At 47.4% G+C, this 21,918-nt stretch overlaps 1 protein-coding gene across 2 annotated transcripts in view; it reads left to right on the forward strand.

Annotated features, from left to right (window-relative positions):
- Mgll (monoglyceride lipase) overlaps nt 1-21,918 on the forward strand; it is a 102,734-nt gene that overhangs the window by 57,715 nt on the left and 23,101 nt on the right. For both annotated transcript variants that reach the window (XM_008828562.3, XM_008828561.3), the window contains exons 4-5: nt 19,241-19,377; nt 20,687-20,797. In XM_008828562.3, the coding sequence (XP_008826784.1) occupies nt 19,241-19,377; nt 20,687-20,797 (248 nt within the window). The remainder of the gene's footprint in view (nt 1-19,240; nt 19,378-20,686; nt 20,798-21,918) is intronic.

Genomic DNA, 21,918 nt, shown 5'->3' on the forward strand with positions numbered 1-21,918 from the left:
GGAATCCAACGCCTTCTATTGGCCTCCTCAGGTACCTGTACTCACCATATAAGCCCATGCAGGCACATACACATACATATAAAAATAATAAATCTTTAAAAAAGTAAAAAAGGCCTGGAGTGGTGATGATGCATGTGTGTGAAGAGGCAGAGGCAGGCAAATCCCTGGGGCTCAATAGCCAGCCAGTCCAGCCTAACCTGACACGTTGCCAATAAATTCAGGCAGAATCCATAGAATGTGAGGTCCAGAGACCACTCTGGAAACTCAGGGTACTGAGTTACTTTGTGGAGAGGCCACAGCCCCAGAGAGGGCTCTAAATAAATGTAAAGTGAAGACACCACTTCTGGCCTAGAACCAGAAGACATAGCATCCTCCATCTCTAGTACCCAAGACATGGGCTTATCCTGAACACATGGCTTCCCCTCACAGGGGTCAGAGGACTCCTATTAAATTGAATGCACAGCTAGCTTTTCACTTATTTCTTATCTGCTCCTGTTGCTTTGGGGGGCACCTTTGGCTACTCCTTTGTGAGTGTGTGCCTTCCTTTTTGTACTAACCCCTCTCATCATCTTCCTCCCCCGAGAATCTGCTATTCATTGGAGAATCCTTTCCTTTCTCAATACAGGAGCCTTGACTCAAAAAAAAAAAAAAAAAATCAATCCAAAACAGAACTAAACAAAAAACAGTCCCTTGAGCTGGACATGGTGGTTTATACCTGTGATTCCTAGCATTCAGGAGGCTGAGGCAGGAGGATTACAGTGAGTTCAAGGCCAGCCTGAACTCCAGGCCTCCACTCCAAGTCACCCTGGGCTACAGTCTCAAAACAAACAATAACAAATATAAACAGGGCCAGCATATTGGTTGAGTAGATGAAGGTGTTTGGTAGGCAAGATTGGGGGCCTAAATTTGATTCCCAGAACCCATGAAAAAGTGAAAGGAGAGTGGGTGTGGTGGCACACACCTTTAATCCCAGCACTCGAGAGGTAGAGGCAGGAGGATAGCAGTGAGTTTGAGACTAGCCTGATCTACATAGCAAGTTCCAGGCCATCCAGGGCTACACAGTGAGTCTCTGTCTCAAAATAAATAAATTAAATAAATAAGAAAAAAAGAAAAAGAAGAAAAGTAGAAAAAAAATGAAAGGAGAGAACCAACTCCACAAAGTTGTCCTATGACCTCCACACTTGCAGCAGGGCACATGCCCCACCCTCACATCATGTAAATAATAATAATAATAATAATAATAATAATAATAATAATAATAATAAATCAAAATTAAACGAAATAGCCACAGGAGTACATGTTTCTTTTAGAGTAAAGTTGGGAAGAGCAGTCTCTACTTGACAAGCCCAGTTATACATACACAGAACTGTGGGAGGAGGGGGGTGGAGAACAGGAGGGCAGGAGGAGCCCAGGAGGAGGTGGGAGTCAAGAGAGACCCAAAAAGCACAGGGTAGTCAGTGAGTTTCCTTAGCCTGGGGAAGGCTCCATTTGTCAGGCTGCTTCAAAACAGTCACTTGTCAGCTAATGCCTCATCTCCATTTCTGCTCCGGAGCAACAACCTGCGACAGTGAAAAGTTACAACAGGCTCACACTCTGGCCAACAGACGAACCCAACCATACCAAGCCAAGCTCATACCTCCCCAGAATTCAAAAGAAGGAACTTTGAGACAGGGTCTCACCATGGAGCCCAAGCTGTGCACAGACTCAGAGCGGCCTCCAGGCCTCTGCCACCAGAGTGCTGGGATCAGGGTTACACCACCATGCCTAGCTCAATTATAATTGTTGCTATGAAATGGAGAAAAAATAAAGTAGACTTTATAGAAGGCAAAAGACCATTTAACAGAATCACATGGAGGTTGTCCTATTGACCCAGAGCGTCACATTCTAGAAAGAAATTCCCCAGAGCTAGCTTAAACCAAGCCAAGGCGTAAGCCCAGATCATGTTTGTGTGATGTTAATCAGCTAGCTGTGTAACAAACCACCCTCCAAAGTTTAGTGGTTGAAGACAATAGCCAGTTATCTAGCCCTCAGTGCCATGAGCAAGTGAGCTTGAATGGATAGCTTTGGGGTCTTAGCCAGGCCTTCACTGGTATGTGGTCAGCTGTATGTGGGCAGGGCAACCTGGGTTCACTGACAGGACAGAAATGGAGACACCTCTGATCACTGAGGCAGTCCTGGGCTGGTGTATGTCCTGGTTGTGAGGAAACAGTAGTGTCTCAAGAGCCCACACAAGAGCTGCAGGTCCTTTTAGAATGAAGTTGGGAGCTGGCATGATGAGGGGTGTGGATCAGGGGCAAAATCGGAGCCAGTGTCAGGCAGCCTACCAGGTGTCTGAGATGCACTTTCCAGGGCGGTTCAGATCATGAGCAGCGCTTCCTGGAGCTCTTCCTGATAATTGGCTTTTCTATCCCAGGCATGCCTGGATGGTGGTTAGGGAATTGCCTTGATGGCTCCAATCCAGGCCCAGCAGAAGCATGGTGGCTCTATTAAGGGGCTCTTGAGGCTGATTGCTGTGTTTCCCTGGCTCCCCCGCCCCTCACACTCACTTAGCTCCTTCAATTTCATATGCTCAACACCTCACCAAAGCCTGCACCTCAGTGTGATGTACAAATGCACCACCTCCAATTACATCCGCCAGCAGCTCTGATTGCCGGCTGATGGTAGGGGGGCTCATGCCCTATTATCTGTACACATGTACAAGCATGACTTTCAGCCTTTTCTCCCCTTTTATCATGAAATACTTCATTGTAGAAATTTTTGAAAAATATGAAAAAAGGACCAAAATTTAAAAATCTAATTACTCAGAAATAACCAGGGCCCTGTTTGTGTTAGATCCCGAGAGAGAGAGAGAGAGAGAGAGAGAGAGAGAGAGAGAGAGAGAGAAATGGTTTTGTCAATACAATGGACAGATGGTCCCTTACGAGACCCTGGGGGGTCAGGCCTCCACTTGCCATTTGAAGTGTTCTCCCTCATTTTTGTGCTACCCCTACTTTTTGGTAATATTCTGAAATTAGGAAATATGAGGGCAGTGTTGTATTTGGAAACTTGATGGGAAAGAAGGAGACCATCTGCTTAGGGAGAAACTGAAGCTGCCCTACCTCTCCTGCCCTAGGGACACCCACCCAATATGAATTTGTCTCAGATTACTTGTAACACTTGTCAGAGAGAATGGTTCTGTGTGAGGCCAGGGGTTTGATCTCTAGTGTTGAGGGGGAAAAACAAAGCCAAACACTTGACCCTGCCTGTTCTTGCTGGTTCCTTTTAACTCTACTGGGGCCCCTGTGAAGGTCCCAATGTCTCTGTAAGAAAAGACCTCTGACTGGTTTTCAGGGTTGGGCCGTAAAGCACAACGGTTGTGACTGAACCCTCTTATGTGAGGGTTTGGTATGGTAAACTACCTAGGGTGGGCAGAGACTGTAGCCTGCTGTGGTTTCTGAAATCTCTGGTGAGATTGGATTGATGGAAGAGCTGAGACAGTGTGCTTGGGAGCCACATCTGAGGGAGCCTGGGCATCCTTTCTCCAGTCTTTGGACAGTCACCTGATGGAACTCTTTGTGACTGGCTCCTCTGAGCTTGAGATCCTCTTAGCTCCCTGGAGTGAGCCTCATTCATTGACCTCAACCTCTAATTTTAGTTGGCTGTAATTCCAGAGAGTATTCCATAGCCTTACTTTCTACACATTGGAAATACAGAAGTAAGATGAGGTGTCCTGCCCTGGAGGAGCCTTGGGGAATGGGTCTGTAAATAGAGGCAGCATTGTGCTATCGAGGGATGGCAGTAGATTTGGGGACTCTGGATGCTTGAGGGATGGCAGTAGATTTGGGGACTCTGGATACTTAGGGAACAGTGAGGGGAGGACAGGATAAGCAGGTAATTCATAGAGTGAGGGGTGTTCCAGATGGAGTGGAGAGCCTACATGGCCCTCCAGTGCCTGGAGCCTGGGGGGCTGAGAGAAGACTGTTGGGGTGAGTGGCTTGTAACAAATGTCCAGAAAAGTAGGAAAGATTTATATGGAGCTGCCATGTTAGAAACAGTGGTAATGACCACAGCTGTGGTTTCCACGTCCAGAGCCCTCACGTCTCACCCAGCCTGTCAGCCCCACCAGTGCTATTGGCTCCTGTCTTCTCAGTCTCCACTTCCACTCTTTGTGTTACCACCGTGGACGACTACTTTTCTGGGCTCCTGGCTACTGAGTCTCTAAACACTCACACTCTGTTCTTTCTCTTTGCTTCAGAAAAGTCTAAATAACTTTCTTTGGCATGAAATGCCAAAGTATGAAATTTCACAGCCAGTCTTCTAAAGGGTTGGAGAGCCTTTCAGCCTTCAACCTGCCCTGTGTACAGGGCAGGTTGCCATAGCAATGCCCCCCTCCCCCACCCAAGGCTGGGCTTTGCTCTGGGTCCAGGTCTTGTGTGAAAACCTGGTTTGGCCCAACCAGTAAGATTGTATCTTGGAATATATATGTTCACCATGCCTGGAGCTCAAGCATACTCAGCCAGACCTCCTTAGTCCTTGAGCCCCTGCCAGCAAGGAGTAAGCACAGAGGTGCATAAGGGGAGACTACCACCACCACTGTGCTGAGTGATGGGTGCTTTCCTCTTAACCGTTTTAACAATCCACTAGGCAAATAAAATTACCCAGATCTCAGTTGTCACTGGTGGAAACATCAAGGGTCAGAATGACAAAGAAATTTTCCAGGATAACACAATGAAAAAGCAGAAGTCTCAGGAGAACGCACACTTCACACTAAAGTCCATGTTCTTTCTGCTAATCTTCCAGAAACTGACAGTGAGTGGCTTTATGCTATAGCAAATATATTATTCAAAACTAAGTCCCTTTAGTCTGACTTTTGACACAAGAATTGTTTATTTATTTATTTATTTATTTATTTATTTATTTATTTATTTATTTAAAAAAAGTCTCACTGTGTAACACTACCTGGCCTGGAACTTACTCAAAATCACAGAGATCTGCCTGCCTTTGCCTCCCAAGTGCTGAGATTAAAGGCATGTGCCACAGTGCCAGGCAAATAAGAGTGATCTTAAGGACAGGGAAAAGTTGTTTTAAAAAGGAAACATTCTGCAAAGCATGTTAGGAATCATGCTAGGTTATACCATTGGCTGTGCTGTCCTTCTGACTCTCCCCCAATTTGGTTCTGTGAAATTTTTTCTAGATATTAAATATTTTCCTGAAATTCAAAAGCCCTTAGGATTGCTAGTGAGGCACATAGCCACTTGCCTACAGCCAGTTTGAGATTTCTGAGTGGCTTTTTATTTTGTTACAGACTTCATTCCTTGACATGTAATATTCTGGAAGTTTCTGATGGTGCATGCCTCTCTGCCCCACAGCAGCTGCTGGCTCAGGAGCCAGAGGCACTTTCTATTCATGCCCCTTCCATTCCATCCAGAGACGCCAGGCGAGGAGATGATTTTCTGGGGTCATTCTGGTGCACCCACAGATGTCCAGAGTCTCACCATTTCATTACAGAGAAACCCTGTGAGAGAGAGGCCTGGACAGGCATAGCACCCAGGGATGTGACTGTACATCCCACAGATTCTGCCTCCCTCCTCATCCTATAGCTTAGCACAAAGGGAAGCCGGTCCTACTAGATGCCAAGAACCGCAGTTATGACACTTTTTGTCATGCTGTTTCCTCTTATTTATACAGTGGAGAGTAGGATGTTTTCAAATAAATCCTCTAACTATGGAATCTCGAGAACGCATTACTTCGAAAACGCCGCACCGATAGCAGCCTTTTAGTTGGTTACATTACAAAGCATGTTGTAACAGCTTTAAAAAAAAAAAAAAAAAATCTGAGTCGAGATGAGTCTCCATAGCCCATATGCTGAATTCTGGCATCTTTATACCTTTCCCAAGCTGTTGTCAATTAGTAAAGAAATTAATTTCTGCCTTGGTCTCCTTTGTAAATTGGTGTTCATGTTTGGATGCTGCAGGGAGCTGCTGAGGGCGACATGTTTCTTCTAGCCAAGGTTCCTCTGTGCAGAGGTGGTTGGGGAGATGAAAGCAGGGTGTGCCGAGTGTCCAAGGACAGAAACTTGGACCATCAGCAGACAGAGAGGAGGAAATGGTTTTTGTTGAGGGAAACAAACTGTTTTCCAGGCCGACAAGCTGTGGCCTTGGACTCTACCATCTGCATGTTTTTCGGTGAGAGAGGAGGCAGCCTGCATATTTGTGTGACATCCTTTGCCCTGGCAAGAAGGATGGCCACACATGGGCATGAATTCTTGCCTGACCTATGCCAACTCCTCTCCTGTCTCTTTGACCTATGATTTTGAGTCACTCCTGCTCTTGGAGGTTAATAGTATGTTGTTTTTAATACTGTTTTAATGTGTCTGCGTGTATGAGGCTCCGAGTTCTGTCCTTAACACCACAAGAAAGAAAGGAAAGGAGGGAAAAGGAGGAGGAGGAGGAAGTAGAAAAAGAAGAGAGAGACTGAACACTAGACCTGGTGGTGTACAGTTGTAATCCCAACACTCAAGAGGCTAAAGTAGGAGGATCACAAGTTCAAGGCCAGCCTCAGCTATATAGCAAGACTCCCCCACCCCCACACACACACCAAGAGAGGAAGAAAAAGCCAGGCCTGGTGGTGTAATCCAGCAACTTGGGAGACTGAAGCAAGAGGACCACAAGTTCAGACCTGCTAGGGTTATAAAGCGAGTTCCAGCCTCGGCAACTTAACGAAACTCTCAAAAAAAGCAGGGAAGAAGCCAGGCACTTTTAATCCCAGCACTTAGGAGGCAGAGCCAGGCAGAGCTCTGTGAGTTCAAGGCCACCCTGGTCTACATAGTTAGTTCTAGGCCAGCTGGGGCTACAGGGAAGGGAGGGGGCTGGAGATATAGCCAGTAGTAGAGCATGCCTGCTTATCATGTGTGAGGCCCTAAATTCAATCTTCACTACCAGAAAAAAAAGGAAAGGAAGAAGGAAAGGAAAGGGGTGGTTAAAGATGCCTGTCACCTGGCCTGACAACCTTCGAGACCACATGGTTGAAGGAGTCTTTAGACCTCCACATGTGTGCTATGGCACACACTTGCACACACACACACACACACACATATAAAATAAAATGTAATTTACAAAATGATAGTGTGCAACTTCTACGCTAGCTCAAAAAGATATCACATGGCCTTGCTCTTCTGAGTCACTTGCTCTGAGCTAGATGAGATGTTTTAGGAATGCTCAGGGCACCTTATGGGCAGGCCCATGGGCCGAGCGGCTGAAGGCTGTGGTTTGCCAACACTGGTGAGCCATCTTGGAAGTGACTCCCCCAGCTCCAGTCAAGCTTTCCATAAACTGGCCTGAAGCCCGGCAGATGTCTTTTTTTTAAAAATTATTTAATTTATTATTAAATTTTTATTTATTACTTAAAAAAAAGAAATAAAAATTTTAAAATGCTGGCCGGGTGTGGTGGCACACACCTTTAATCCCAGCACTCAGGAGGCAGAGGCAGGCAGATCTCTGTGAGTTCAAGGCCAGCCTGGTCTACATAGTGAGTTCCAGGACAGCTGGAGTTACAGGAAGACCCTGTCTCAAAAAAGACCAAAAAATGCTTTAAAAAGGAGAGAGAATTATAAAAGAGAGAGGGAGGAGCATATAACTTGAGCAGCATGTTCTTTAGACCCAACAATAGCTTTCTGTGTGTGTGTGTGTGTGTGTGTGTGTGTGTGTGTGTTTCTGGAAACCAAGTGCCATAATGGAAAGATGTAAGTTTTGCATGTACCAAGTACTAAATGGAGACATCTCCAGAGAACTCCCAGTGCCAATGAGAGTGTGTTAAAACACAAACTCTCCCTCCTTTGCTTACGAGCAGGAAGGTGAGAAGTTGGAAGGCACTGGTGCTTCTGTGTGTACACCTCTCAGGGCCACACCTGTGTTCTGACCTTTTAGGTGCTACACCTAAGTGTTGCAAGCACACAGTAGACACTTGGCCAATGTAAGCCAGGCTGACCACGTGTATGTAGAGTTCATGAAGGTCTCCAGGGCCCTGAGAACCTCAGAGACCATGACTAATCCATATACCTGCATTGCCTCTGGTGACAGGTGAGCCCCAGAGAAGTACCACATATCTGATGTCATTACCACAGCCCCCAACCAAGCACCAATGTTACCGCCATTTATAACTGAATGGTAGAGTACTTGCCTCAAATGTGTGAGGCCCTAAACACAATCTTCGAAACTGAAGAGGAAAAGAACTCACCACTACAGTCATTAGGAACAAACTCCCTGAGCCTTCTGTGTATTCTGATATACATTATATATGAGCCCACAGAAAACATGGTGTTATTCTATGGGTCTTGAAAAGCATAAGTGGCCAGCATCATCATTCTGCAGCTAGGGCTTCCTTCTACAGTGCAGTGGAGATGTGCTGGCCAGCCACAGAGGCGGGACCAAACTAATAACATGGAAGCATTTCTGATTGTAGAGAGAAGGAATGGTTTTATTTTTAATTTTTGTTTCCACAGCTAACATTTGCTTCCTACTTCCTCTGGGTCCAGTTTTTCCCTGAGCACTTTACCTAGATTGTCAGTCTGATTTATCAGCCACCCAAGGAGGTGAGACCTATGATCCCCTCCAGGTTTCAAAGAGGATTAGAGCCCAAAGAAGTTGAAAGCCAGAATGAGTCCTTCCCATGGTGGAACCTGATTTGATCTGGGGAGCCAAGCTCTGGAGCCCACCTGTGTCACCTCACCCTCAGTAGGTACCTAGATTCCCATACTAGTCATGTACCACTTTTGTAATCAGAGAAAAGATGCGGGTTCATTTTAAATGCAAGTAAGTGCATACAGGTGCCCATCATTTCATGTAGCATCATTAACCAAAAGGATATGCCTGGTACCTGACATGATTTCCTTTGATCAATGAGATCTTTGCCCACCCCATTCAATATGGCAACCACCCATCTTGTTCAGCTATTGAGACTGAGACTTGGGTTCTTTGAAGTTTTCATTTTAACTAATTCAAAGTGAAGGGCCCTACCCCTGGCTGCAGCATGACTGGGGCATTGCAGACAGGTGCTGCTCCTTCCCACAGGCACACCATCCAATGGTATCAAGGGACTCTGTGCCCTGCTAACAGAAGCCAGGTTCCTACCTTGGTATGATATGCTCAGGGGTGATCACCCTGCAGAGGTTGAGCTGGCAGTCGCAGGATAGCACTCCTTTCTTCTCCATGTAGAAAGCTGAGCAGTGTGCTCAATGTTGAGCACACTGGCAGAAAGGGCCAGTTAACCCATCATTAACCTCTGTATAGGCAGCCTGGAGAGCCAGGGCTCAACCTTAGAGCACCTATGATCTGGCAGATGGTGTGTATGGAAGACTACCTTGGCCTATAGATAGCATCATCTGAGCTCCCCATAACTGAGTGGGTAGAGAGCACCAGCCACTACTCTGGCATGACTTTAGCAAGGGACCCTGCCTCAGCACCCAAGAGTTAGAGATGTGACTCAGCAGAGGAGGACCTAGGAATTGGCATCAGCTTGAGAAATCAGAGAGGAGTTAGATCTGTGGGGAAGCTAGAGCACACAGGCCAGAATCACATCATTCTTACTGACATGGCATGGACCACAGGTTGATGCATAGCTAATGGTGTGTTTAGAGGTAGTTGGTGAGCTCACTGGTTCCCGGAGGCTGTCAGTGATGTCCTAGAAATGAAAAGAATCCAGATGTCACAGTATAGACCATGCAGGGTTCTGAGCCCCATCTTCACAGGAACCCAGAAAAACAGTGACCGTGTATGAGCATCTACTGTGAGCCATGCACTGTGCGGACCACTTCACATTCACCATAGGGGCCCCAGCTGTTTTTAGCTGCCAGCATCTCCTAGGCCTTCTGAGAGTTCTACTTCTGAAGTATTAAAATTGTGATGTCTCCCAGTCTGGACTGCCAGATCTACATTTCTTTAAATTTATGTGCATGTTTGCCTTTGTGAGTTTATCTGCACCACATGAGTACAGTGCCTTTGGAGGCAAGAAAAGAGTGTTGGATCCCCTGGAATTGAAGTTACAGGTGGCTGTGAGTCAACATATGGGTACTGGAAACCAAACCTGATTCCTGTACAAGAGTATTCAGCATTCTTGAGGCTGGCTCAGCAGTTAAGGGCACTGGCTGCTCTTGCAGGGGATCTGAGTTTGGTTCCCAGCACCTGCATGGTGGCTAACAACCATCCTTAACTCCAGTTCCAGGAGTTCCGACACCCTCTCTGACCTTTGTGGGCATTGCATGACATGGGTGCGCTTGTGTACATTCAAGCAACACAAATAAAAATTTTAAAAAGAGTACTCAGTGCTCTTAACCACTGAGCCATCTCTCTAGCCCTTCCCTTGTTTTTTTTTTTTTAAACTACATTATTTCATAGAAGTAACTTATCCTTTTTGGGATCACAGTTCATCAGTACTACTAGTAGAAGTAGTATTTGTGATGATGGGAATGAAGTCCAGTGCTTTACACATGCTTGGCAAGTGCTCTACCACCAAACCCCAACCCTTTATTAATATTTTTTAAGATTTATTTTCTTTTAAATTTTAAGTATGTGTGTATGTGAGTATGTGCACCATGTGAGTACAGTTGTCTGCAGAGGCCAGCCAAAAGACAGCATCAGATTCCCTAGAGCTGAACTTACAGGTGGTTATGAGCCACCCTGCCTGGGTGCTGGGAATTGAACTTAGGTTCTCTGAAAGAGCAGGAAGTTGTCTTTACCACTGAGCCACCTCTCCAGCCCCATCTTTTGTTCACATTTTTTTTTTTTGTCTTTTTGAGACAGGGTCTCCCTGTAGCCCTAGCCGGCCTGGATTTGCTATGGAGAACAGGCTGGCCTTGAGCTCACAGAGATCTGCCTGCCTCTGCCTCCTGAGTGCTGGGATTAAAGGCATGCACCACCATGCCCTGATGTTTACATTTTTAATTGGCACGTAGTAACTATCCATGATGGTGGGCGTTTGTATGCAGTGTGTGATGGTCAGAGCAAAGACATTGCCATTTCTGCCACTGCAGATAAATGCAGTTTGTGTTGGAAACATTCAAAATTGTCTTATTTTTTAAAATAAGGGTCAGAAGTAGGATGCTATGTTAGAGAGAAGATAAAACAAAGACCTTGTTCAGAGACCTACTGCCTTTAAATAAGTCATACCTCACTTTCAACAGGAAGTTTGCCGGATTTCTGTATTTCATTTATTTGTTGAGACAGGATCTGATACTATAGCTCAGGCTGACTTGAACTCACAGTAATCCTCCTGCCTCTACCTCCCAAATGCTGGGATTACAGGTGTTTTCCACCACATCCAGCTCCAGGGTCTGTATTTTTATTTTGTTGTGTCTGTATTCACATTTTAGAAACCCTAAGCACCAACCACTTTATCCCCAGCTATTAAATTCTGAAACCTCATGGACAGTACAACAGGGCTAGTAGTGTTTCTGAAGGGAGTATTTTAAAAAGCAAAGAAGATCTGTTCCATGATCACTTTGAGAGGGTGCCTTTCTTTTGAAGGGCGCTGAACAATAAGCAGTATCTGAGCAAGCCCTTAGGATCATGAGGACACAGACCGAGGCCCTCCCTTTCTGTCTTGGAGAGCTGAACAAGTCAAAATCTTTTGCATGTTTGAAATACAAGCCAGAGGAAGGAGACTAGCAAAGAAGAAGGCTGGCTACTACCATCATGACCTATGAATGGAACTGGAAGCTAGCCCTGATGGGGAAGTCCTGCCCGCTATGCTGCCCAGCCTGCTGGGCTGAGTGCCTTCACTCACTGCTCCATAGAGCACACTTGTGTGAGACAGGGTTTTACTCTAGTCTGAGCCGAGACTAGCCTCAAACTCATTATGCTGGGATGCTGAGAGCTCAGACAAGAGCCACCATACCCAGCTCCTCTGCAACTCTATGGTGTACGTACACATCACTCTGTTTTGCAGGTTACTGAGCAGAGGTTACTGTCTCGGGATTTGCAGTGGGTCTTGGAACAAGGTCTTTGCTTTAGCTTCTCTTTAACATGACATCCTACTTCTGCAGTCTTCTGTGCTAGTTTGTTTCTTTTCCCTTACATTTTGTTTCTTAGATTCCCCCATGCACTGTCCTTTACTCTTTGCTTACCACTGTCTGCTAATGGTTTTGCTGTGGTGTCTAAGTGCCCCCAGTGACAACAGCAGCCCATGCTATTCCTGTCTCCTGGTGCATCGTGCCTGGGAAGTTGAGATTAGTACCTTGCGGGGAATCAGCAGGCTGTAAGTCACAGAGTCATGCTTACAAAACACCACACATTTCTGGAGTGGGTCCACTGGTTTCTCTCCTCCTGGGATATGTATGAGTCTGTGGCATCCTGTAGTTTTAGAAGTGGGGACCCACTCAAGTCTCCTTCCATACTCTTCAAACAATAGTTTGTTCCACTGTGACATTTGTAGACACGGGACTTTATTGTCCTTAGAAGTTGAGGGAGCCAAGATTCCCACATCTGCCTCCTCCAGGTTCACCCTGTAGTTTTCAGAGCCAGAGCCTCCACAGTGATCATCTGTCTCTGGCCTGGTCACACACACTGCAGGATCCTTCTCTCTGGTGCCTGTTAACCTTGTGGGCTGTCAGGGAATGCAGGGCCCAAACCCAGACTGCGGGGGCAGGAAATGCCTATCACCTTGACAGCCAGATGTTCCCTGGAGGCAAGGCTGACTCTCTGGAGTTCAGTGCTGCCCTAGTCCTGGGTACTTCACCACAGGAATGTGCCTGGAAAATCCAGACAGAAGGCCTGAGCCTGATGGATGCACACAGACACTACAGCCTGGTAAGGGAGCCCATGGCACATGGATCTCTCCATTAGGAGTTGTCCATTTGGGATGAGGCCAAGTCCAGAGCCTGCTTCACCATCAGCCCTTCCATCTGTCCACTGAGCTGGATGTGGTGGCAAATGGAGAAAGGCCACTTTGCAGTATCCAAAGGGCACCTGCAGAATAGCAGAGGTGAAAGATGAGGCAACACTTCTGTTTGTGCAGACACCCAGCAGAGGACCTGAGGCTCACTCATGGAAAGGAGGTGGGTCTGCTGCAGATCCTGAGAGGCAGTGGACAAGGCCTTTACCATGAAGAGGATAGCTATGACACACAAGGAGCCCTCTCCTTGCTCTGAGCTTGCTTCATGGGTACCTGGAGGTGGAGGAGCCGACTGGAATGCACACCATTGTATAAGGAAGACATAGTCAAGGTTGATTTGGGGAAAAACACAGTGAAGCCCCTGAACAGCCACCAAGTCCAAGGTCAAGCAGGCAGACTGGGGTCCTGGGGTGAGCCGGGCTCCACAAGGAGACCTCACATAGACATTTTAGTCTCCAGTCTCTCCTCTTTTGTCTCTTTATCTCTTATGGTAGAGACCAGCATCCTTACAACACTCTGTAGCCATGACCTCCCACCAGGATCTCCATCCCTCTTCCCAGACCACTTTCATCCTCACCCTCCTTACACCAGATAGTCCTCTAGCTCCATCAGACAGCCTATCCCCAGGCTCCAACACATGCCCCTGGGGTACTTAGCAAGCAACTTCAAGCCCCAGCACTTACAGACAGTGAGACTCCAAGGCCTCTGTTGCCATTTGCTGAAGTTCATTCCAGTATCTGTCTCCATCCAGCCCCTCTGTCCCCTTGGTGACTCATAGACATGTGTAAAGACCCCTAAGGAGTTCCCAGTGACCTTTCTGACTACATATCTTAAGAGTACAGCCACATTACTGTGAGCTGGCCTTGTACTAGGTCAGCTCTTTTGCAGGATTCAGTCTCGGGCCTGCACAGTTCTGGGCACAGCCCTATGATCTAGGGATATGTAGGAATCATGTCAGTCATGTGATTTCACAGCAGGATTTTTCCTATTAAGAAGGGCTTTGTGGGTGCTGGAGAGATGACTCAGCAGTTAAGAGTATTTGTTGTACTTGCAAAGACTGGGTTTGGTTCCCAGCACTTACATCTGGCAGCTCACAACTGCCGAAACTCCAGTTCCAGGGTATTCTAGCCTCCACAGGCACACGCATGCATGTGGTGCACATACAGATAAGCACGCACCCACACATACACATAAATAAAAATAAATAAAATTAAAACTAGAAGGACTTTGTTGTTGGACCAGGTTAGTGGAACAGGCTGGTAATCCCAGTCCTCCAGGAGGCTGAGGCAAGTTCAAGAAAGAAAGGAAAGTTCAAGGCTAACTGGGAAACTTAGTAACACCTGTCTCAAACATTAAAAAGTAAAGCAAGAACAGAGGACATATGTCAATGGTAGAGTGCTTGTCTAGCATGAGCAAAGTCCTGGGCTCCATCTCTGATATTTTCAGTCCCCCAGTCTCCTGCTTCCTGCCTCATTTGCCCTGAGCCCTAACAACAGGGACATTGGCTTGCAAGTTCCCACCACCCACTGACTGGAACTCCACGCTGAGTCTCCCAGGATCAGTTTTTTCAGCTGGGAAATAGAAAAGAGTCCCTCACTCACAAACTCATGAACATTGTGTGAGTGACATGGACTCTGGGAAATAACTGTGAATTCTAGACTCTCCCAGCAAACCTCAGGTGCTTCTCTGGTAGTCTTCCTTTCCACACCCAGGCTCTTTACCAGATCTCCCTTCTGGGAGGAACCAGATGCTAGGTAGAACTGCTTCTCCCAGAAGGGAAGTGAGAGAGGTGAGGGAAGTAAGTGTTCTGTTCTAGCATTAACGGGTTCCTTGACTTTCTGGATAGGTCCTGTCCTAGTGAACTGTTGTTACTCATGGGTGTGTATGGAAAATAGTTTAGGTAGAAGCATTGTGTATGAGCCCAGAGAGACTGAGACTGTTTAATAATGGATCAGCAAAGAATTACTAAGCGCTTCTTTTATGCCAATGCCTCTTAGCCACAACCCAGCCCTACCAGAATGTTTGATGGGCACTCAAGTTCATGATCTGCTTTTACTATGCAGAACTCCACAGAGGAAGCCCCAGGGTGGGTCAGCTAGCTCATCTGCTCATAGACCCCAGCACCAGTGTGCACCATGCAGGGTCCCTTGGGGGAAGCCCCAGGGCATGGCAGGAAGTAGAGGGAACAAGGAAAAACCATAGAGAGCTTCCACTGCGGTTTCCACAGGAAGGGCAGGGCAAGGAGAGTGAGCAGAGTTCAAATGGGCTGTTTTGGATAACTTCAAGGCTCTTGGGTGTGGGGTTGTCTCTAACTGACTCCTTCCTGGGAATTATTAGGCAGGGGAAGATCCTAGCATAGGGGCCTGATAAGGGAGATGGCTGTGGGTATGGGCTCCTCAGGTGTGGTGCATTTTAAAGGCCAGCTCACAAGCAATTTGTTGCCTCTTTCTAGTAACAGCTAACCCTGGGAGGGGTAGGGCCAGACCCTCCAGGATTAGCAAAGCCTGAAAATACAGAAATTGATAAATAAACACTGTTGAGCTGGGCATGGTGATTGCCCCTGTGGTCAGCTACTCAGATGATGGCTCAGGCCAGGAATTCTCCTTGCAGTCAGAGCTGCTGCTCAGTAGACCCTGTTCACAGGGGAACGAGGGAAGCCCATGGCCTCACTGTTGTTGCAGTAATGGGGTCATGTCTCTCTAGTGAGTGGCTGTTATGGAACTCTTCCTACGATGTATTTCAGTAGACACCTGTCATTTCCTACCCTCTGCCTAACCTGTCCAGAACCCTGAGCAATGCACAGGTGGAGACGTGGTATTTCTTCTTGAGTAGGGTTCTGGCAAACACAGGGTGCACACATGCTGATCTTCATCCATGTAGGCAGCACAGCAATCTTCTGTCCAAGCCAGCAGGATGCTACTTAGAGTCCTTCAGGGCATGGTACAACAGGAGCAGTTTGTTACTCTGGCTCTAAAGACCCTAGTCTATATAGAGAGATAGGCCAGAGGAAAGAATAAGGGAGGCGCTGATTGATTCATGAGTGACAGAGGTAAGGAGCACTTGAGCAACATGGAAGGGGAAAATTGCCTGCACTGGAGGAAACTGAGCAGATACCGTGGAGGGGTTAGGAGATGGGCCTCAGAATGCTTGTCCTAGGCCTGAATCAGGGATGAGGACCACAAGGTCAATGGATTGCTTGATCAGAGGGGCAGGGCAGGAAGGTGTGGGTCTGTCTGGGAACTGTGGGCAGGTGACTTGGAATTCGCTGGTTAGCAGGCCACAGGGCCACTGGGAGCCTTCAGCAGAGCCAAGAATGCTGAGCTGGAATTCAAGGCCTGTGTTCTAAAGCAGAGGGAGAAATGTGAGTTCAAGACAGGTCAGGAAGAGGAGGGTTAAGTGCAAGTGGCTTAGAACAGGGAGTGCATCTGGGGCTTCAACCCTGTAGGTGACATGGAGGCTAGTTTGGGGGACTGGGGACCTAGAAACCAAAGAATAGAGAAAGCTGGGATGGAAGCACAGAGTTAAAGCTGGTCTTGTTTTGAGCCTGAATGGTTTGGAGGGACTATAGGGCATGAACCATGATGTGTGGGGTGCAGACAGAAGAAAGTAGCTCATGAATGACTACATGAAGGGAACTGAATTAGATTCCAGAAACTGTATATACTGAGTGTGGTGGGCCTGTGTTTCCAGCTATTGGAAAAGCTGAAGCAGGAGGACTGAGAGTTCAAGGCCAGGCTGGGCTACAGAGTGAGTTCAAGGCCAGGGTGGGTTACAGAGTAAGTTTGAGGCCAAGGCCAGGCTGGGCAACTTAGTGAGACTTGTCTTTAAAAAAAAATTTAAGGGGGGAGGGGATAATGCCAGAGAGATGGCTCAGCAGTTACAAGTATATACTGCTCTTGAAGAGGACCCAAGTTCAGTTCCCAACACCCACACCAGGTAGCCTTGAAATTGCCTCTAACTCCAGCCCCAGGGGATCCAATGCCTCTGGGTACTTATACTCTTGTGCACATACCCACAAACAGACATAATTAAAAAATAAAATTTTTTTTAAGTGGGGGCACTACAGATATATATCATGTCTAGCATAAGCAAGGCTCTAAGTTCAATCCTCAGAACTGAAAATAAGTAAATAAATAAATAAAATTCAGAAATAGACTGGGCTCAAATAAAGCAGGAACTATAATATAGACATCGTAGTTCAGGCATTCTGCTTCTGAGCAGACTCAAAAGATGAGGAAGATGAGGAAGTGTGGTGTATATGCAGAGCACTAATCAGTACTGGCAAAAGTGGGAACAGCCTGAGTACCCATGGGAGGGATGAGTGTGGTTGGTCCTGCAGTGGAGGCTATGTGAGGAGCTCTCGGACAACACACAGGGCCTCTGAGGACATGATATGTGTGGCTCCACTCCCAAGAGTTCCCTTGAGCAGGACAGTGGTTATGGGTAAAGGGGGTGGACAGATAGTGCTAAATGGCTATATTAGTCTGCTAGGGCTACTATAACAACTTCTGCAGACTGGGTGGCTTATACACCAGGAGTTTCTTTATCCAAACTGCTAGGGGTTGGAAATCCAAAGTCAAGGTGTGGGGCTCTCCTGAGGCCTTCCTGCTTGGCTTATAGGTGCTATCTCCCTGTGCCCCCAGCATGCTCATCCCTCAAGTGTGTTTAGATCCAGATTTCTCTTTTTTATAAGGACACCATAGGGGCTGGAAAGTTTCAGCAGTTAAGAACACTTGCTGCTCTTCCAGAGGACCCAAGTTCAGTTCCCAGCCCTCATATCAATTGGCTCACAACCACCTGTAACTCCAGTTCCAGGGCATCTGGACACTATCTTCTGACTTCCTTAGACACCTGCACATGTGTGGTACATATACAGACAAGCATGCACATACATATAAAAAAATTTAAAAATAAATAAGGACACCAGTCACATTTGGTCAGATAATCTTAACTTGATTCCCTTTTAAAGAAAAATTTTATCCCAACCATAGTGACAATCTTGGAGCTAGGATTTCAGCATGGTGAGGGGGGCAAATAGCAGAGGTCATAGGAATGGGTGTGGAGTTTCAGTTTGGGAGTATGGTAACATCCCAGTGGTAGATGGTAGACTCACAACAATGTGATTGTCCTCAGTGCACTGAGCTGGGAAAAAAAAACAGCATAGTGCAATTTCTGTGAATACCTTTACCACAAATATAATAGGTTTTTAAAAAGTGGAAACTTCAGACTGGAAAGAGGCCTGGAGGCTTTGTTCTGAAGGTGGTGAAACTGCGAGAGTATGGACAGAAAAACAGGTAGCTGGGCAGCTAGGAGTATAGGGAGGCAAGGGGATAAGCCAGAGGCGAGCAGAAGTTTTGGAGCCTGACCAAAGCAGGGTCTCCAAGTTGGGCTCTGGGCATCCCATCAGTTCTAGGTTTGGCAGTCCCTCTCTGCTTGTACTGTAAAAGGAGTATTCTTGCCCCAGTGGCTGCTATGTCCTTTCCAGTCCTTTCCAGGAGGTGGCTGAGGCTGTGTGAGCAACACTCCTGGCTCCTGGCAGCCTGCTGTAGCCACAGCCTCTTGTGCTAGCCCCTTCTTTGGAAACTGGTCCATCGTGCAGTTTCCAGACCTTCCCCAAAGCTACCAGAAGCCTTTTCTATGGCGGCTGAGGCCCTTTACAAAGTGAAAAAGTGGAGAGACCCTAAGCAGAGGACATAGGGGAAATGATGGATTGACAACCCCAAGGGGGGCTGGACATGGCCTAGGTTTGTTATTGCTTCGTTGAGATTCCTGTCAAGCACCACTGACCATCTTCTTTTGATCTTGCATTTGCTGTGGAGGGGGACAGAACACACCTGTTGAGAGACGGCCACTGAAGCACAGCTGGGAGGGGCAAGGAGCCTGGGACCCTCCCCCAAGAAGCTGAGCCTCATTAAGGCGTACTCTGTGCCTACTTCTTCCTCCTTCCTGGGAAAGCTGCCTGCAAGGAAGGGCTCATGGGCGGGTACACATCCTAGCTGTACACTATTGAACAAATTCCTTAGCTGCTCTATGCCAGTTGCTAAAAGGAGAGGATTCTGTCATCCATGAGTGATTGGGTAGGTTAAATGGATGCATGTGTAGCACTCACAGATGACTGAACTTTTAAAAAATCTATTTTATTTTATGTGTATGAGTGCTTTTCCTATGTGTATGTAAGTGTACCGTGTGCTTACAGTGCCTGAGGAGACTAGAAGAGTACGTCAAAGCCCCTGGAACTGGAGTTACAGTTAGTCGTTAGCTGCCATGTGGGTGCTAGGAACTGAACGCAGATCTTTTGTAAGAGCGGTCAGTGCTCTTGACCACTGAGCCATCTCTCCGGCCGTGAACCTGAACTCTTTTTCCTGTTCCTTTCCAGTTGGCCATGGGCAGAGCGAGGGGGAGAGGATGGTGGTGTCCGATTTCCAAGTTTTCGTCAGGGATGTGCTGCAGCACGTGGACACTGTACAGAAGGACCACCCCGGGCTCCCTGTCTTCCTCTTGGGCCACTCCATGGTAAGCAGACCACCAGAGAGCAATTCAAAGTCATCCTGGTCCCCAGCCAGCCATCTGACTTCCTGCCCCTCTGTCCTCCATCTGGGTGGTATGTCCCTTTTACACAACCTGTTCTTGGAATCCTCCTACTCTGCAGCATTTAGGAGTTAAGCACTTAGAAGTCCACTCTTCCGGGTCATGACTGGAAGGCCAGAAGGTGACCAGTCAGGCCTAACTGCAGAGCTCTGTGGGGCCTTGTAGGAAATTAGATACCAACCTCCTCCACCCACTTGTTGCCATTTCATAGTGAGACCACAGAGCCACTTCTTAGAGGAGGGAATGAATCCTTGGACCCTGAAAGGCACAGAGAATATCCCCAGCCCTGCAGTAAGGGGCAGGATCTTCTGCAAACAGTCCTGAAAACAATTCAGAGTCCCTTTTTTCTTTGCAACCTGAGATCCAAGAATCAACCAAGTTTAATCTCAGGTCAGAGATTCTCTACTGACAGCCCCCAGGGTAACTCCTTCCTGCAGAAAAGCTAGTCAGCTGGTGGGCAGAGTGCTAGGAACTGCCTACACCAGGGTGTCGCCTCACTGCCTAGCATCTCCAGTCTTACCTGCTAGCCCCACCTGTGTCAGTTTCCTCTGGACTTCAGACAAGACTTCTTCCTCCTGCCCCATCCACGTTCATTCAGTACTTGGTTTTCTTCCTAGAAACTGAATTTCTGGAATCTTTACTGAACCAGAAAAAAAGTATGACTACCTATTAGTATGATTGAACACCTCCCCTCAAAGAATCAACTCATAAAAACTTGTCAGAATGGGTGATGAGTTGTGGGCTTGAAACTAAAAAGGAATGTGTTATTGTTTCATTTGTGGTCCACAAGCGACTCACTCCTGTGAGCTCAGCACTAGAGAGGCTGAGGCAGGAGGATTGTTGTGAATCTCAGGCCAGCCTGAGCTATAGAGTAAGACCTTTGAAAGAAATAAAAGAGAGGAGGCAAAGGAAAGGGGAGAGGGAGGGAGGGAGAGAGAACGGGTGGGAAGGGAAAGAGGAAAGAAGGAAAGGAAGGAGGGAGGGGAAGAGTGAAAGGAAGGAGGAGAAGGGGAAGGAAGAAGGGAGAAAGGGAGGGAGGGAGCGAGGGAGGGAAGGAGGGAAGGAGAGGAGGAAGGCCAGCAAGCAGGTCTCCTTTATTCACCAGTGGGTGGAGTCTTTTCCAGGTCCCTCTGGGGCTCTAGACTAGTGTGGAAGCAGATGAGGGATTTGCAGTCATACCGGTTGGAAGCTGGTGCAAGCTGTCAGTAGCCACTTGGCCCATTTTGCTTTGCAGGGTGGTGCCATCTCCATCCTGGCAGCTGCAGAGAGGCCAGCCCACTTCGCTGGCATGGTCCTGATTTCGCCTCTGGTTGTTGCTAATCCAGAATCTGCAACAACTTTCAAGGTAAGAGGGCTTTGCAGTCTGTAGTGACACTGTGTACTTCTGGAACATGACACATCCACTTACAGCTGGAGTCTAGGTCAAAGGGTCCACAGTGGTCCCTGAACTTCAGACACTGTTGTATAAAGGTTTGGACACATGTCAAACACAATCACCAAGGCTCTCTAAGTTCTAAAGTCAGGTCTGTCTTTCCCCAAACACAGAAGAAAAAAGCCTTCCTGTTTGTGTGTTGTGTGGGCCAAAGTTAAGAGGAGGAAAGGTTACAGGCAGTCTCTGTCTGGCAGTTACATTTGCTGACAAGGCCCACGCAGGCAAGCACTGTGCTGCTTTCATAGATTGTTTGCGGTCTCAGCAGAAAGCTAACTCGGAGTGGGACTGCAGCTGAGGATCCTGTTCCTGGCTGCTCTGTACCATCCCTGGGCTCCTTCAGTCTCAACTTTCACAGATGCATGATTTTGTTTTTTGGATACAATGTGCCACGTGACTAGATCATGCTGTTGACTGTGGGGACTTTGGGTCCCCTTTAACAAGGTGACTGACACAGTAAATAATACCCAGAACACCTTCCAGCCCCCACCAAGATAGGAACTGAGGCCCTCCTCAGCTATTGACTTGGTCTAGGGATAGATCTATCCTTAGGAGGCATGAAGCTTAAAGAACCCCAGTGAGAAGCTGGGCGTGGTGGCGCATGCCTTTAATCCCAGCACTTGGGAGGCAGAGACAGGTGGATCTCTGTGAGTTCGAGGCCAGCCTGGTTTACGTAGTGAGTTCCAGTCCAGGTGGGGCTACAGGGAGACCCTGTCTCAAAAAGATAAAACAAACAAACAACCCCATTGGCCCTGTGTGCCCTAAGAAGTGCCCCAAGCCCAGCAGAGGCTGCTATGACCTGAGCCGGCTCTCAGGGTGCTCAGAGGGGAACAAAGGTGAGGTGGTAGGTCCTGGAACCAAGTGCACTGGGAAGCCTATGCTCTCACCTCCAAATGATAGGGTCCTCTTAATGTGACCTCTTATGCTGTTCTTTTGGAACCCACACAGTGAAACCCAGCACAGGGAGAGAAACCTTGTAGGCATGTCTTCAGAGTCCATCCTCCAACCAGGACTCCCAGGCATCAAGTAAGGCACTA

This window comes from Nannospalax galili, unplaced genomic scaffold (genome assembly GCF_000622305.1).
Source record: "Nannospalax galili isolate Female #2095 unplaced genomic scaffold, S.galili_v1.0 scaffold332, whole genome shotgun sequence".
Classification (NCBI taxonomy): domain Eukaryota; kingdom Metazoa; phylum Chordata; class Mammalia; order Rodentia; family Spalacidae; genus Nannospalax; species Nannospalax galili.